The following is an 18,356-nucleotide window of genomic DNA, read 5'->3' on the forward strand; positions in this document are numbered from 1 at the left end:
TTTAATGGATCGTGGAATTTTTTTTTACTTGAGTGTTTGTATTGAGTGAAATGTGTTGGGGCATTTTGATTGTAAAATCTAATGTAACTTGTCCCTCTATTCTTCAGATAAATCTGAAAGATGCTGTCCAATTTTTGCCTTGCATTATTGGCAAGGACCATATTCATACTGGGGCAATGGGATACCAAATGGGGCATCTTCTTTCCCACCCCAAAAATGTAATGAATAATGATAATGTAAATTAATTTTATATAGGAAAGAAAACCAGAAAATCAATGGTCCAATGTCTTGATTCATAGATTGGTTGTCATTAGTACCCCCTAAAGTGGCTGATTTTGATCAGTGCATTCATTTTTAATGCACCGTTGAGAGAGATCTGAATTTCATATTGCTGTTTGTATCAGTTTGTAGGCAGTTTCTGGGTCCTTTTTTTGTTGTGAAGTTAGATGATTGTAAATCTGTGACGTTTGGTGCATAGTTTTCATATTTTCCATCATCTCATTCGTTGCTGGTTCTGACAGTACGGGAGTTGGAGATGGCTTCCAGCTGTTGTTATAATCAGTTTGTTAACATACGAACAAATTACTTTTCCTTAAGGTTCTCTTGGCTGGGGAGGTGGTGGGGATAAGCTCTTAATAGCATGTGTCTTCTCTGACAACCAGGTCCAGCTCCTGGCCTTCATGTGTGGCTTAGCCTCTAGTCAGTGGAACTGTTCCTACTTGCAGGACGAGAGGCGAAAGTGGGTTACTGGCACCTTAAAATCAGTCGCTTTGGGCAGATCCAGGCTCGTCAGCAATGGTTGGCAGTTCATCTAGGAGAAGGAAAACTCTGATCACAAACCTCCACTATCTTTCAGCTGTTTTCCCCTCTCATGGGGAAGGATTAGGGAGTAAACCCTGAGGGGGGGGGCGGGATCTGAAGTCCCAAAGGTAGTTGTACGTTGAGTTTAAAGCTGACTGGCAAATTCTGTGATGCTGCTGGTGCCTAACTGTATTGGTGTCTGCCATTCATTTAATTTCATCAGCTATGTGGAAAGGGGAGACCTGTTGCATATACAAAAGCTTGCTCTCATGTTGCCCTGGCTTATGTATCACATAGACAACTAGGATGCAATATCCTTGGTTGACTCTGACCAACAGAGGGCCTCATAACCTGCTAAAAAGATTCCCTATGACTACACTGTTTTGAAACTAGCAGCTTAAAAGCAACCTATTTTTACATAGTTGTAAAGAATTTTTCCTCTGTGTTACAGTGTCTATAAAAAGTATTCATCCCCCTGGAAATTTTCATGTTTTATTGTTTTACAGCATTGAATCACAACGGGTTTGACACTGATCAACAGAAAAAGATTCCATTGTGTCAAAGTGAAAAACAATCTCTACAAAGTGATTAAATTAAGTACAAATATAAAACACAAAATAATTGATTGCATAAATATTCACATCCTTGAAGTCAGTATTTAGTAGATGGACCTTTGACAGCAATTACAGCCTTGAGTCTGTGTGGATAGGTCTCGATCAGCTTTGCACATCTGGACACGCAATTTTTCCCCCATTCTTCTTTATAAAACTGCTCAAGCCTTGACAGGTTGCATGAGGATCGTGAGTGAACAGCCCTTTTCAAGTCCAGCCGCAAATTCTCAATTGGATTGAGGTTTGGACTCTGACTTAGCCACTCCAGGACATTATTTTGTTTTTAAGCCATTCCTGTGTAGCGTTGGATTTATGCTTGGGGTCATTGTCTTGCTGGGAAAACAAGTCTTCTCCCATGTCACAGTTTTCTTGCAGACTGCATCAGGTTTTCCTCCAGGATTTCCCTGTACTTTGTTGCATTTGTTTTACCCTCTACCGTCACAAGCCTTCCAGGGCCTGTTGCAGTGAAACATCCCTGCAGCATGATGTAGCCACCAACATGCTCATGGTAGGAATGGTGTGTTTTTGATGTGTTTGGCTTATGCCAAACAGCATTTAGTCTGAAGACCAAAAAGCTCAATTTTAGTTTCATCAGACCATAGAACCTTCTTCCAGCTGACTTCAGAGTCTCCTACATGCCTTTTAGCAAACTCTAGCCAAGATTTCATTTGTTTTTTCAACAGTGGCTTTCTCTTTGCCACTCTCCCATAAAGCTGCAACTGATGAAGCACCTGGGCAACAGTTGTCTGTGCAACCTCTCCCGGCTCAGCCTCTGAAGCTTGTAACTCCTCCAGAGTTGTTATGGGTCACTTGGTGACCTCCCTCACTAGTCCCCTTCTTGCACGGTCACTCAGGTTTTTGAGGATGTCCTACTCTATGCAGATTTACAGCTGTACCATATTCTTTTCATTTTCTTGATGATTGACTTAACTGTACTCCAAGGAAGATTTTTCTTGTATACATCTCCTGACGTGCTTTTCAATAACCTTTTCATGGAGTTGCTTGGAGTGTTCTTTTGTCTTCATAGTGTAGTTTGATACTGACTCACTAGCATTAGACCTTACAGATACAGGTGTATCTTTACTATGATCAATTGAAACACCTTGACTGCACACAGGTCTCCAAAAACATCTCCATTTAACTCAGTATGTGACTTCTAAAACCAATTGGCCGCACCAGTGATGATTTGGTGTGCCATATTAAAGGGGGGGGGGTGAATACTTGTGCAATCAATTATTTTTAATATTTGTTATTAATTTAGATGACTTTATAGAGATCTGTTTTCACTTTGACATGAAAGTGTCTTTTTATGTTAATCAGCGTCAGAAAAGCCAAATTAAATCCACTGTGATTCAATAAAAAAGGAAAACTTCCAAGGGTAGGGTGAATCATTTTTATAGGCTCTATGTAAATGCTAGAAGAGACTTTCTGCTATTCAAAGTAATAAACTTTAAAAATGTGATTGCAGAGACTTAATGCAATACTGCAGGTAAAACAATATTTTCCTGATGGTGTGTCTGAGGTCATTCTGAAGGTTAATCATACGAGATTCAACAAAATTGATTTGAATCTTGTATAGGGCTCTTGACAAATAGGTAATTGAATTCATGAACGTTTGTCATTTCATGAAAGGTGTACTGAGTTCACTTGTTTCATCTTGGATTGAGGAATGCTTGGTATTTGATTCATGGTTTCCAAGTGTTGCATCATCTCACTCATTGCTGGGTCGGTCTGATCCTTGTGGAACACTGAGTCACTTGCAGAACATTAATTAATCTAACTTCAGCTTTTGCATTGTAACCTAGAGATACATGATATCAGTATTAGGCACTCAATTAACTTCAAAATGTAGTGAATAAATAGACTGCAAAAAAAAAAGATGCCTTAACTGAGTGTTATTATGTATGGGGCCTTACGTGGATCTGGAAGCATTTAAAAGTCAGGCAACTTGAAATAGGTCCAGCACATTTCACCAAATAATCCGTAGGGTAAAAGATTGAAATTGACGATTTGCAGGAGAAGCTTGGAATGTACTTCTTGGGTCATTGAGGAGTGATATGGGGGTGTTTTCAAATTACAAGATCCAATGGATTAGATATAATAAATTATGTCTGAATGAATAATTTTTCATTCAGAGTTCACCAACAACATTATTGAGTTGGCATACAGAGAGGAGGTAGAGAGGCTTGTCAATCGGTGTGAGAACAACAACCTGAGTCTCAATGCAGTTAAGATGGTTGTGTACTTCAGGAAGGCACAGGTTGACCATTCTCCATTGCACATCAATGGCTCTGCTGTGGAGAGAGTGAAGAGCACGTAAGTCCCTTGGTTTGCACAAAATGGATGATCTAACCTGGACCCACACCACCACCTCATTAGTCAAGAAGGCACAGCGGCATTTAACTTTCTGAGGAGAATGAGGTATGCAAAGTTCCCCACCCCCATTCTAACAACTTCCTACAAGAGCGCCATTGACAGTATCCTGACAGAAGCTGCAAGGCATCTGCCCACAAGACCCAACAAAGCATATTAAAAACTGCTGGGAGGATCATCTGGGTCTAACTACCACCCCTGCCCACCAACCTATTTGTGACATTTACCAGGAGCATTGTGTACAAAGGGCTCGAAGAAATGCTGAGAATCCTTACCACCCATCCCACAATCTCTTTGTCCCACTACATTTAGGAAGGAGGTACAGAAGTGTCAGGACTAGGGCTGCTGGTTTGGGTAAGAGTGTCCTCCCTCAAGCTGTGAGACTAATGAATACCCTGCCACCACTGAGGTCACTAGGGCAGCGAGCTGTTTACCTGTGCTGTGCAGTACTGTTTTAACTATTAACCGTATAACAATTACAGCACGGAAACAGGCCATCTTGGCCCTTCTAGTCTGTGCCGAACTCTTACTGCTACTCTCACCGACCCGCACTCAGCCCATAACCCTCCATTCCTTTCCTGTCCATATAGCTGTCCAATTTAACTTTAAACGACAACATCGAACCTGCCTCAACCACTTCTGCTGGAAGCTCGTTCCACACAGCTACCACTCTGAGTAAAGAAGTTCCCCCTCATGTTACCCCTAAACGTTTGCCTTTCAACTCTCAACTCATGTCCTCTTGTTTGAATCTCCCCCACTCTCAATGGAAAAAAGCCTATCCACATCAACTCTATCTATTTGTGGTAATATTTTATGTGCTGTGGTTTGGAGGAACATTGGTTGTATAGGCAAGTGACAATGAATTTGAACTTGAATTTTGAAGTTAGATCTATGTCATTCATTCATTTTAAAACCCACAAGTGTCTTTCAATTACAAGATTACTGGTTCTTAACCAACCCTAAACGTAGTCCATGCTGGAGGAATAACTTTTTAAAAAAAAACAAATTAACTTTATTGGATGGGAGAGGGGTGGGCTTCACAGTAAATAACTTGCATTATTCCTTTCATTGCTTAACCTTTCTAGAGCTTACCTGAAAAGCCAGCATGTGCTTCTAGCCACAGTTGATGAGCATTGTCCCAGCATATAGTTTGCTTCTTGGAGTGGGTATCTTTGTGATTAAATGGCCATCTGTTGACCTTGACAAAGAGCCTTGATATTGCACATTTGACATTCATAATGACTTGTTCTTCAAAGTCAATTTATACAAGGTTGACCTTCCTGGTGATCACAATTTATGTTGCTGCCAAAGCTTATTCCTTTCCGAGAGGATTTTAATGAGTAGAGAAGTCGTGCTCAAGTGAGACCACACCTAGAGTATCGTGCACACATAGTCTCCTGATCTATGGCAAAATGCTTGTAAAAGAGAGATGAACACCTGGGATGGGAGAGATTGTCCTGTGAGGTATATCTTCACTGGGTTGATGCATTGGTGGTGGTCAAGATATCACAGCCAGGGAAAACTAGGGATCAGTCTCAAAGAGGTCAGCCAGTCAGAACAGGTGAGGGGGATTCCCTCACCAAGGGGTAGTGAACCTTTGAATTGCCAGTCCAAAGGGACTGGTGAGATTGCTAGGGTTTGGGATATTAAGGACATTACAGAATGTGATGCAGAAAAGTTGTGGTGATCTTACTGAATGGTGCAGCATGAAAGCAAGGCCAAATGACGACCTCCTGTTCACTTTAAGGTCAGTCATTACTACAACTAAATGCCTTGCTAGCTTGCTTTCGTCATTGGTTGAATGTCAATTGCATTGAACTGCAAGTGACCAGACCTTGTTGGGGATAGAGGTAAATTAAAAACAGCCTTGGATTTGAATTTGTGCTTAATCTGGCTCCTTAGTCCATGGGTGTTGTGTTATTAGCTCATGAACACAAACACCAGTCTTATCAGTGAAGAACCGATAGAATATATGCTTCATTATTATATAGTCCAACCTTTGGTTGCTTTACATATTTTTACAACAAAGATTACAGATGCTCATTTATTGATATTCATGTTTAAAAACAAGAGTAAACAAAACTCCATTGTGACATTCTGTATCTTGTGCAATGGCATAAACTGAATTAAGCACACTTATGGCATGGAAGTTAGGCACAGAAGTTACAGCACAAACCAACCAAAGCAAATATGTCAATGCTTTAAATGAACTCCCTGTACATTCAACAATACCATCCATACACCATCTGTTCATTTGCCATGTGCTTGCTCAGTTTTCCCGTGAAGGCATTTGCTACAATTAAGCAATTATTTTCTGCCAAAATATAAAATGCTGAAAATGTTTTAATTGGTAATGAAAGCAGTGGGATAGGAGTGCTGTAAATGGCATTAGGAACTTGGAGTGTACAAGACTTTTTGTGTTGAGGGTGTGGAAAATTGAGACTAATTTTTCAAAGTCTGTTGACACTGTAATTTCCAGCCAGAGAGCGCAAGAACTATTTGGGAGTGATTAAACATTTACTCTGTCATACCCCAGATTTATGAAGTCTACATAGACCAATGATGTCAGAATCTGGGTTTCTCCTGCATCTTTTACTTTAGAAACCATAGAAAAACTACAGCACAGAAACAGGCCTTTTGGCCCTTCTTAGCTGTGCTAAATCATTTTATGCCTAGTCCCACTGACCTGCACATGGACCATATCCCTCCATACGCCTCCCATCCATTTATCTATCCAATTTATTCTTAAATGTTAAAAAAGAAGCCGCATTTACCACCTCGTCTGGCAGCTCATTCCACACTCCCACACCCTGTGTGAAGAAGCCCCCCCCCCAATGTTCCCTTTAAACTTTTCCCCCTTCACCCTTAACCAATGTCCTCTGGTTTTTTTCTCCCCTTGCCTCAGTGGAAAAAGCCTGCTTGCATTCACTCTATCTATACCCATCATAATTTTATATACCTCTATCAAATCTCCCCTCATTCTTCTACGCTCCAGGGAATAAAGTCCTAACCTATTCAACCTTTCTCTGTAACTGAGTTTCTCAAGTCCTGGCAACATCCTTGTAAACCTTCTCTGCACTCTTTCAACCTTATTAATATCCTTCCTGTAATGTGGTGACCAAAACTGAACACAATACTCCGGATTCAGCCTCACCAATGCCTTATACAACCTCATAACATTCCAGCTCTTATACTCAATACTTTGATTAATAAAGGCCAATGTACCAGAAGCTCTCCTTATGACCCTATCTACCTGTGACGCCACTTTTAGGGAATTTTGTATCTGTATTCCCAGATCCCTTTGTTCTACTGCACTCCCCAGTGCCTTACCATTAACCCTGTATGTTCTACCTTGGTTTGTCCTTCCAAAGGCCTTAAGAAGGCAAAATTATTTTACATCTTAAAGTGATTATTAGTTTGTTTATTGATAATAATTTTGAAAACTATTTATTCCAGTCAGTCTGTACATGTGATTGCCCATGAGGCTTTTGTGGGATTTTTTGAACCAATGGAGACTGGGTGAAGCTGTCATTTAGGGAGTTCTGAGGTGAAGTTTAGTGAAAATGAAGTATTGCAATGTACGCCCCTTGCCGGGATGCAAGCTAGAGGGGAACTGAGCTGATGATGTTCCCGGACACTTGCCATCTCCCTCTTCGATGAAATCAGTGGGAGATCCTATAATCCACTAACAAGAATTCTTTTATTATTTTCTTAGCATTGGTAAAGTACCATAAAGAAAGTGAGACTGCCTCTTTGCAGTTGTGTGTAGGCCGGCTCTGCGCAACTGTTTTTCATGTTTAATATTTATACATTAAGGAATCTAAGCAATAATTTGAGCAAAATAAAAACTGCTGGGAATCTAAACAAAATATTGCAAACGCTTATCAGGCTGGGTACCATCCCAAGGGAGGGAAATAAAGTCAGCCTTTCAGATTAAGGATCTTTTGTCCAGACTGAATAAATAAGAAAGCAAATATGCTTTTTAAGTTGTGGAGAGGACAAAGGCAATATCCATGATGGAATGCAGACCAAAGTTGTGAAGGTAACAATTAATTTAAAAGCTGATAGTTGGAAACAAGAGTAAAATAGGTATGTTGAAAATGTAAGAGACAGTCATAACTGGATAGAAAAAATATATCTTAAGTTATCTTAAATTGTTAATTTCAGCATGAAGTCCTGAGGACTGCAATTTGCCAGATGGAAGATGAGTTGATGTCTGCCAAGTTTGTTGGACTTAGTTGGAGCAGTGCGGAGATGGCTGAGGGGAGATGCGATTTATATTTTTGTCTGACTGAAGACTCTGTGATCCTTGCAGTTGATTGGAGGCATTTGAATTAAGTTTCATTGGACAAGAGTACCACTCCCAACAATATTTGCACTGCTATTATCATCACTCATACCAATAATTATCCCTGTAATGACACCATCCATTACCATTCACATCACTGTGACTACTTATAAATACAGAAGTCTGGTTGGATAAAATATTGCAAGCAAGGCCACTTAAAAAACAGGCAAATTTTGGTTATTCACCAGCATGCTCAGCAACTAAATGAAGCATTTTTATTAGACGTAATAAAATGGTCTTGCAAAATAGTAAGCATCACATAATAGCGCACATTTTTGTCAGGTTACCTCTGAACCTACTTTTGACTGTGGGGTGTGTTGCTGCTCTGGACCTTTGCGAGTAGTGAGTAGGTTTCGGATTCTAGGTAAAGGTCTGGAAAAATAAAGCAGAAGATGCTGGAAACGCTCAGCAAGTCAGCAGAATTCAGTGGAGGGAGAAACAGTTGACATTTGACGTCTTCAGGATCTGAATGTTAACTGTTTCTCATTCCATGGATACCGCCAGACCAACTGGGTGTATGCATCATCTGCAGTTTTTAAAATTTGATTTTCGCTTTTCTTCTCTATCTTAAAGCATCACAGGAAAGTGTGAGGAGTGATGTGTGGGAGCTTAGGTTGTGCAACATTTCAAGTATGACCAGATTCTGTCAGATAAGCTTTAATATTTGCCAATTAAAACATTTGAATGTTTTTTTTAAAAAAAAAGCATTGGATAATGTCTGTAGCAAATTTGGTTTCCACTTTGGTTCAGTCCAGAAATTATATTTTTTCTCTCAAAAATATATGTTGCACAACCATCCTCATGTCTAATTCATACTGCTGGAGGCACGTGCTCTTATTGTGAATATCCATCACTGCATTAAAAAAAATGCAATATTATGTAATGCATCCCTCCATTCCTCCACCTTTGACCACCCAGATTATTTAAAATATTCTAAGAGTAATCCCCTAGTGGAAGCTTACCTATGATGTGTTTTATTTTTCCTCACTAATTTACGACGGTTGCCTATGTTTGTGTTCAGTAGATAAACATCTAATATTTCCAAGCAATGCTTCTGAAGTTTGGTTGCTAATGATGCATAGGTAAAGTATGAAATTATAAATCTATGAAGGTATAGTGGTGATTTCAGTTTCCAGGTTCATTCCTAATATTTCCAATTAGAATAAGATCATTGTTGCTTTAGATGTTTGCTTCACTTCTTTTGCTGTTACATTCATTATTCCTTTGGCAAGGTGCACAGTTCTCCTAATTACTCAAACTTGTGCAGAGTTGGCTTCTTCCTCTTCATACTCCGTATCTTCAACCTCAACTGTAGCATCTTGGTACTGTTGGTACTCAGACACCAAATCATTCATATTGCATTCGGCTTCTGTGAACTCCATCTCATCCATACCTTCTCCTATGTACCAATGGAGAAAAGCCTTCCTTCTAAACATGGCGGAGAACTGCTCACTAATGCGCCTGAAGAGCTCTTGGATGGCAGTGTTGTTCCCTATGAAAGTGGAAGACATTTTGAGTCCCTTTGGTGGAATGTCACACACAGCCACCTTGACATTATTGGGGATCCACTCCACAAAGTGATTGCTGTTCTTGGTTTGGACAGCTAACATCTGATCATCCACCTCCTTGGTGGACATCTTGCCTCTGAAGATCCCTGCCACAGTCATGTACCTGCCGTGACGCGGATCACAGGCTGCCATCATGTTCCTGGCGTCGAACATCTGCTGAGTGAGTTCTGGAACAGTCAGCGAGCGGTAGTCTTGGCTTCCACGGGACGTCAGTGGGGCAAAACCAGGCATGAAGAAATGCAGCCGAGGAAAAGGAATCATATTGACTGCCAGCTTCCTCAGGTCTGCATTGAGTTGACCTGGGAAACGTAGTGAGGTGGTGACACCGCTCATCGTCATGGAGACCAAATGGTTCAAGTCACCGTAGGTTGGTGTGGGGAGCTTCAAGGTCCGGAAACAAATGTCGTACAAGGCCTCGTTGTCGATGCAGAAGGTTGCATCGGTGTTCTCTATCAGCTGATGGATGGACAAGGTGGCATTGTACGGTTCAACCACAGTGTCAGAGACCTTCGGTGAAGGCATCACGCTGAAGCTGTTCATGATTCTATCGGGGTATTCCTCTCGGATTTTGCTCATGATGAGAGTGCCCATGCCTGAGCCAGTGCCTCCTCCCAGTGAGTGTATCAGCTGGAAGCCTTGGAGGCAGTCACAGCTCTCGCACTCATGCCTCATGACATCCAGCACGTTTTCCACCAGCTCGGCACCTTCTGTGTAATGGCCTTTGGCCCAGTTGTTGCCAGCCCCTGAGTTTCCTGCACCCAGGTGGAGTGGGGTGTGAGGGTTGGAGAGAGAAAAGAGACTGGTTAAATGGACCTGACAAATAAATGGAGCATCTGTACAGATCAGTAATAGGAATGATTAATCAATTGATGTACCATAACTGGAGGTCTTTAGGAAACTGTTCATTCTAATCTTTTACACAGAAGAATCCACAGCAAAGAATTCCCAGTGCTCCTGTACCCATCATTATAAATACCTGCTCACTAACACTCAGACCTTACTGTGTCCAGACTTGCCTGCTGGGCACTGACTCAATGCCTGGCCTAGTGTGTAAGATTCAAAGTCTTACACACATCTGATTGGTATTCTCTGAATAAGACAGATGTGCTGTCCACTGGGTGTATCTCTGTTACCCTTTATCCACTGTATCAGACTCTTATCCAATAGATAAACTCTTCAGCAGGTTTGTCTTTCTGTGTTCCTGAATCTATTTGTGTGTATATATAACTGACCAGGTTCTCATTGATATGGCTCTGTGACCCAGCAAATGGAGCGCACATCAGAAAGAACCAAGCCTAAAAATGTCGGACTTAAGAATAATTTGGGTTTTTAACAGTAAAAAAATTTCAGTTCAAAGTATCCTGTTTTTTTTTGAGTTAAAGCTGTACCATAGATGAAGTTATCCGGTCTGAAGAGCTGACCGATGTAGCCAGACCGGACACTATCCATTGTCCCAGGCTCCAAGTCCACCAGTACTGCCCTCGGCACATACTTGTTACCTGAAGGAAAAAGGTTCATAATTTAGCCTTGCAGTACATAATATTCAATATGATACAAGTAAACTCCAACTATTTCACAATTCTTCACACTGAGAAAGCCTTTGATATGGCATAGATTGGATATTATAATGCCTCCTTTGCTCTATCCCATCAAACATTTTCACATGTTGAACATAGTCAAATCAGACTAAAGCATGATCTACACAGCCCCTTGACACATTACCAGAGGAAGTGTATCCTGGAGCAACACTCGATAAAGCTGGAGTTCAGAATTCGGTTCCGACACCATCAGCTTGTATGTTCTCCTTGTGAATGAGTGGGTTTCCCAAAGTCATACTGGTTAGTAGGTTAATTGGTAATTGTAAATTGTTGTGTGATAGGGTTGAAGTAAATAGGTGGGTTGCTGGGTGGCTCGTTAGGCCAGAAGGGCCTGGTCCACGCTGTATCCCTAAATAAAATAAAATCCAGCAGGTCAGGGAGCGTCTGTGGAGGGAAATGGACAGATTTTCTGGGTCAAAACCCCTCATCAGGTCTGGAAAGAAAGGGGAGAGATAGCCACTATAAAAAGGTGAGGGTGGATCCAGATGTTGAGGGTTGGTAGGTAACTGAGGGAGGGGAGGAGTAGTAGTGATGGAAGAAGCTGGAAGATGACAGATGGAAGTAAACAAGGGCTGAAGATGATGGAATCTGATAGGATGGTTGATTGTGGAACAAAGAAAGGTGAGGAGGGAAAATGGTGGGTAATGGGCAGATCGTGGGAGTCGGGGAGGGAAAAGAGATGAGCCGAAGGGATGGTTTAAAGAAAAGGCACAGAGGGGAGCGGTTACCGGAAGTTATAGAAACCAAAGTATATCCTGGGTTGATTTTAGAGTAACCCCCTCCTTTGAAACTCTCCAAGTGTAGGTGAAAGAGAAAAGCACCATCTGTACCTTGGCAACAATGTCCTAGTCACAGATTCAGAGAAGATCCTTCTAAGGGACAAGAGTGGTATTTATTTTCCATTCAGCTCTCCTGAGCTGTAAGTTTTATCTTTGTGCTGTGCACATTTGGGCAGCAGATTGAAAACCATGTTCTTAACTTTGGTCAGCGCATTTCTATGATCACAGTCATAGAAAACTACAGCACAGAAACAGGCCCCTTGGCCCTTCTTGTCTGTGCTGAACCATTTTAATTGCTTAGTCCCACCGACTGCACCCAGACCATAGCCCTCCATACCCCTGCTATCCATATACCATCCAAACTTCTCTTAAACGTTGAAATCGAATTTACCATTTGTACCGGCAGCTTGTTCCACACTCACCATCCTCTGAGTGAAAAAGTTTCCCTCATGTTCCCTTTAAACAATTCACCTTTCATCCTCAACCCATGACCTCCAGTTGTAGTCTCACCCAACTAGTGGTTGTAGTTTCACTTTTGAAGTCCTCCCATTTACCAAGTACACCTTTGCTAGGAAATAGCTCGTCCCAATCCTCACTTGCCAGATCCTTTCTGATACCGGATCTGTGTCGGATTCTCCATGGTGGAGGATTGAAAGAGGTGACAGAAAGCTATAGGCAGAGGGATAAAGGCCAGATCCATCACAGCACAACACTCCCCACCATCGAGGACCTCTTCAAAAGGTGGTGCCTCAAGAAGGATACATCCTGGAAATGCCCTCCTGTCCTTTCGACCGTTCGGAGCTTGAAGATGCACACTCAGCATTTTAGGAACATCATTTTCCCTTCTGCCATTAGATTTCTGAGAATGGTCTATGAACGCTACTTCACTACTCCTGTTAGCATTGTGTATTTTTAATTGTAGTTTATGGTTTGTTTTCTGTCTTGCATTGTACTGCTGCTGCAAAGCAGCAAATTTCATGACATTTGTCAATGATAATACTATTATAGTATGTTGCTCAATTTTACCTGTGCTTTGGAGCTTTGCGGATGAATTTGCTACAAAACTACGTTGAAGATAAATGACAGTATACATGTAAGCAGCTACAAAGGCAGTAAGTTCAATGCTTCTTTAAGTGGCTTCCTCACCATGTGCTTCATTGAAGTATACATTGACTCTCTCAAGTTGGAGGTCTGAATCTCCTTCATAATTCCCTTTGGAGTTGATTCCATGTTCTTGACTAATCACCTCCCAGAACTGTCAGAGAAAACAAATTTTTGTTAGGTGTACTCTATCATGAATATAGTAACATGAGGAAATGAATTGTAGCAGCAGAGATGTGGTTTTTGAGGAGGATGCAAAGAATATCATTGGACGAAATGAATATCTCACGAGGATGTCATGAACAGAGCAAACACAAAAAGAGAAATAGTGTATGAGATCATGAAAAGGCAACGGTAACTTCATTGGACATGAGATTAGGAGAGGAGTTAGAATGCATGGTAATTATGGGAAATATTGAAGGGAAGAAAGCAAGAGGAAGACAAAGACACGCAACACACATCAAAGTTGCTGGTGAACGCAGCAGGCCAGGCAGCATCTCCAGGAAGAGGTACAGTCGACATTTCGGGCCGAGGCCCTTCGTCAGGACTAACTGAAGGAAGAGATAGTAAGAGATTTGAAAGTGGGAGGGGGAGGGGGAGATCCAAAATGATAGGAGAAGACAGGAGGGGGAGGGATGGAGCCAAGAGCTGGACAGGTGATTGGCAAAGGGGATATGAGAGGATCATGGGACAGGAGGCCCGGGGAGAAAGACAAGGGGGGGGGGGACCCAGAGGATGGTCAAGGGGTATAGTCAGAGGGACAGAGGGAGAAAAAGGAGAGAGAGAGAGAGAGAAAAAAAATGGGTGTATATAAATAAATAACGGATGGGGTACGAGGGGGAGGTGGGGCATTAGCGGAAGTTAGAGAATTCAATGTTCATGCCATCAGGTTGGAGGCTACCCAGACAGAATATAAGGTGTTGTTCCTCCAACCTGAGTGTGGCTTCATCTTTACAGTAGAGGAGGCCGTGGATAGACATATCAGAATGGGAATGGGATGTGGAATTAAAATGTGTGGCCACTGGGAGATCCTGCTTTCTCTGGCGGACAGAGCGTAGGTGCTCAGCAAAACAATCTCCCAGTCTGCGTCAGGTCTTGCCAATATATAAAAGGCCACATCGGGAGCACTGGACGCAGTATATCACCCCAGCCGACTCACAGGTGAAGTGTTGCCTCACCTGGAAGGACTGTCTGGGCCCTGAATGGTGGTAAGGGAGGAAGTGTAAGGGCATGTGTAGCACTTGTTCCGCTTACAAGGATAAGTGCCAGGAGGGAGATCAGTGGGGAGGGATGGGGGGGACGAATGGACAAGGGAGCTGCGAAGGGAGCGATCCCTGTGGAAAGCGGGTGGGGGGGGAGGGAAAGATGTGCTTAGTGGTGGGCAAATGATGATGGAGACAGCAGCTAGAGAACTGGAAATGAATACCAATGAATTGATCCACTTGACCCGAAACAGGAGTGTATGGGCCATGGCAGTCAAAGCTCAAACTGGGCATGGCACCTGATGATGATGAGGATCATGAATATGGCAATGATTAGATGGACTGAAATTATTTTTAATAATTCTATTCGTTTTACAAGGACTGACAAGACTAATATTTATTGCCTACCCTTGAGCAGGCCTTTTTGAATCAGTGCAACCCTTACCGTAATGGAGCTCTCAGTGTTGTGAAGTGACGAGCAGGATTTAGACCAAATGTTGATGAAATCTTAAGGTGGGGGAGTGGGTTTTCAGAGAGCTGGTAGTGTTCCTGTGTCCATTGCTCTGCTTGGTGGTAGGGCTCATGGGTTTGGAAGGTGCTGTCAGAGCAGTCAAGGTAAACAACGTACTGCATCCACGGTGTATCAGTGTCGGAGGCAGTGAAAGCTTACAGTGGTGGATGGGGTGCTATTCAAGTGGGCTGCCCTGTCCAAAATATTGTTGACTTGCTTTAGAGGTATTGGACCAGCTCTCATCTCAACAAGCACAAAGTACAAAGTAAATTTACTATCGAAGTACATATACCTCACCATATACAACCCTTAGATTCATTTTCTTGCAGGCACATTCGGTAAATCCAAAAGACATAAAAGAATCAATGAAATGCTGCACCCAACAGGACAGGCAAATGACCAATGTGCAAAGGGCAACTAACTGCAAATACTAAAGAAAAGGAAGTAATAATAATAATCATAACTATCGAGAACATGAGATGAAGAGTCCTTGAAAGTGAGTTCATAGGTTGTGGGAACAGTTCAGTGATGAGGAGAGTGAAGTTATCCCTGTTGGTTCAAGACCCTGATGGTTGAAAGGTAATAACTGCTCCTGATGGTGTGGGTCCTGAGGCTCCTGTACCTTCTTTCTGATGGCGGCATTGAGAAGCAAGCATGGCCAGTGTGGTGGAGGTACTTGATAGATGCTGCCTTCCTGTGACAGCACTCTGTGTAGATGAGCTCAATGGTGGGGAGGGCTTTGTCTGTGATGGACTGGGCCACATCCGCTACTTCTTATAGGATTTTCTGTTCAAGGACATTGGTGTTTCCATACCAGGCAGCGATGCAACCAGTCAATATACTCTCCACCACACAATTATAGAAATTTGTCGAAGTTTTAGATGTCATGTTGAATCTTCGCAAACTTCTAAGTTGAGGCTCTGCTGTACGTTCTTTGTAATCACACTTGTGTGCTGGGCCCAGGACAGATCCTCTGAACTGATAACCCCAAGGAATTTGAAGTTGCTGACCCCCTCCACCTCTGATCCTCTGATGAGGACTTGCTCATGGATTTCCAGTTTCCTCCTCCTGAAGTAAATAATCAGCTTCTTAGTCTTGCTGGCATAGTGTTAGAGGTTCTTGATGTGGCATCCTGAGGAAGATTTTCAATCTTCCTATGCTGATTCGTCACCATCTTTGATTTGGCTAATGACAGTGACGTTGTCAACAATGATTTTGTCAAGTTTTTGACTTATTCCTTGCAGATAATTGAAACGCTTTTGTGAGACAGGAGGTGAATCAGTTGTGTGCAGGACATGCAGCCTTTGACCTGCTTGAGTAGCTACAGATAGCTGGAGATAATCTGATTGCGTTATGACCTCCAGGATGCTGATGGTTGAAGACTCTGATGGTCATGCCATCGAATGCAAAGAGTGGCTAGTTCAATCTCTTCTTGCAAGCATCCATTGTCTGGCATGAATATCACCTGCCCATGTTTGACTGTTGTCTGGATGTTGTCATTTTCTGAAGAGTTGTCAGTGGAATTTGACATCACCACAAATATCTCTATTTCTGAACTTATAGAAGGAAGGTTGTTGATGAAGCAGCTGTAGGTGGTTGGGGCCAGTACACAGCACTGAGAAACTCCCACAGAGATGTTTTAGGCTGGGATGATTGATTTCTGGCATCCACAACCATCTTCCTTTGTGCAAGGGAGTTTGAGTGTTTTCTGCTTGATGTCCATTGACTTCAAACTGACTGTAGCAGAGCTTCCCTTTGCCACAATGACAGAGACTATGGACCTTTGTCAGCCAGAAACAACACATAGTAAATCTATCCATTTGCTAATGGAGGTCAGCCGCTGTTCCCTTTGCACTTTTCACTTGCACTCTGGTTGGTTAAGAGTCACAGAGAGAGGGGAGCAATTCTGCAATGTGTAAACAAGACTGACAGGCATTTCAGAGAAATCGTCCACACCCATCTCTGCTCTTATCTGTTTACTCACCACACACTGCCAGTCACTTCAACCACGTTGCATGACATTTAAATTTTAGACTGCATCATTCAATGTACTATCCAAGTTCAAAGTACAAAAATTACCCACCTCACAACTAGTTTTGAGTAAGCTCTCCAACATTAAGAGATAAACAGAAGTGTTTTAATATTTTACACTTATTTAATATCTAAATAAAATACACGTATAAACCATTATTTTTATTTCACGTACTTCCATAAGATACTGAGATATATAACCATCTCTCTCTGATCCACGTCAATGTAATTTGTTCACAATCCATGTCCTCAATTGGTCTTCTGTTGAGTATGGAATATTGGTGTTGTACTTTGACCATCTATCACTGTTGGAAGGCTTGCCCACTGTCTCAACTGAAGGCAGTGCCACATTCAGCGATGGTATTGTGGTGTCAGCTGAGATTACGCATTCAAGACCAAGGCTCTGACCCATGGGTGGATGTGCCCCTTGAACCCAATGGTTAACAATGGTCACACGGGCAAGGCTGGTGTTCTATGGACCCCTGAAGCACAATCCCAATTTACAAAATTAAGAAATAACTCGCTCGGTCATCCAAACTAAACTCCACTTACCTTGCCCCCTACTTGGTTACCACATTGGCCAATCTGAAAGTGCACTATTTCACGCATGTTGCCCAGCTTGGTGCTTGAACTCTGGAAGATTTAAAGTCCCAACTGCCCACTACTTCGTCAGCAACAGCTGTTTGCCTGGATTCTCGGAAAAGCCGGAATGCCTGTCACAATGTCACATGGCATCAAGGGGCGGTCAGTTTAGGAAACGCAATTCTGTTCTCTTGCCCGTCCTATCCCTCCCACACACACATGTTGGAGACCTCACTGAGGATAAGTGTGAGCATTTTAGAAAGAGATAAGAGAAATGGAGCTTAGAATCTCATAACGTTAAAGAGCTGGCAGCTAATCAGGAGTTTAAAGCCTTCACAATCCAATGAATCAGCAATGTTCTATTTTCACTCAGGCTTAAGGGTTTAATTGTGAGACCAAGTGTTTGCATTTCCATACGTTTTTAAAGTTGAAGGGTGAACTAATCAAGGTTTTTAAATGATCAATGGGAATTGATGAGGTAGGCACGGAATTAATTCTACCTAGGGGAAAAGAAGACATAATCTTAAATTGAGAACTAGCCTGCTTGTGACTGAGATCAGTGGGGCGACGTGGTAGAGCAGTGGTTAGCACAATACTTTACAATGCAGGTGATCTGGTTCAATTCCCACCACCACCTGTCAGGAGTTCATACATTTTCCCCATGACCGTGTGGGTTATAGCTGCTGCCATGCCTTCTTTGTAATTGCATCAGACGTTGGGCTCAGGATAGACCTTCAAAGGTGCTGACACCCAGAAACTTGAAACTGTTCACCTTTGCACAGCTGATCCCTCTATTAGGGCTGGCATGTGTTCCCATGAATTCCCCTTCCTGAAGTCCACAATCACTTCTT

The 18,356-nt window shown here is 42.3% G+C and overlaps 1 protein-coding gene across 2 annotated transcripts; it reads right to left on the reverse strand.

Annotated features, from left to right (window-relative positions):
* Positions 1 to 149: 149 nt before the first annotated feature.
* Positions 150 to 17,619, reverse strand: LOC134342894 (tubulin beta chain-like). Of its 2 annotated transcripts, XR_010017134.1 has the most exons (5): positions 17,476 to 17,619; positions 13,225 to 13,333; positions 11,090 to 11,200; positions 4,878 to 10,453; positions 150 to 3,706 (listed from the first exon to the last, which is right to left on the reverse strand). XR_010017134.1 is itself a non-coding variant. In XM_063041565.1 (4 exons), the coding sequence occupies exons 1-4, from the start codon at positions 17,530 to 17,532 to the stop codon at positions 9,387 to 9,389; spliced, it is 1,344 nt and encodes a 447-aa protein (XP_062897635.1). In that variant the 5' UTR covers positions 17,533 to 17,619; the 3' UTR covers positions 3,767 to 9,386. The 2 variants fall into 2 exon arrangements, 1 of the variants encoding a protein (XP_062897635.1); XM_063041565.1 differs by lacking the exon at positions 150 to 3,706 and having other exon boundaries at positions 3,767 to 10,453.
* Between the last annotated feature and the right edge of the window lie 737 nt (positions 17,620 to 18,356).

This window comes from Mobula hypostoma, chromosome 2 (genome assembly GCF_963921235.1).
Source record: "Mobula hypostoma chromosome 2, sMobHyp1.1, whole genome shotgun sequence".
Classification (NCBI taxonomy): Eukaryota; Metazoa; Chordata; class Chondrichthyes; order Myliobatiformes; family Myliobatidae; genus Mobula; species Mobula hypostoma.

Excerpts from the sequence above, each read along its gene's own strand:
- LOC134342894 (XM_063041565.1), bottom strand. The coding sequence starts at position 17,532 with ATGCGTGAAATAGTGCACTTTCAGATTGGCCAATGTGGTAACCAAGTA. Across the intron at positions 11,201-13,224 it reads ATACTTCAATGAAGCACATG|GTAACAAGTATGTGCCGAGG; the intron begins GTGAGGAAGCCA and ends TTTTTCCTTCAG. Across the intron at positions 10,454-11,089 it reads ACCGGATAACTTCATCTATG|GAAACTCAGGGGCTGGCAAC; the intron begins GTACAGCTTTAA and ends ACCTGGGTGCAG.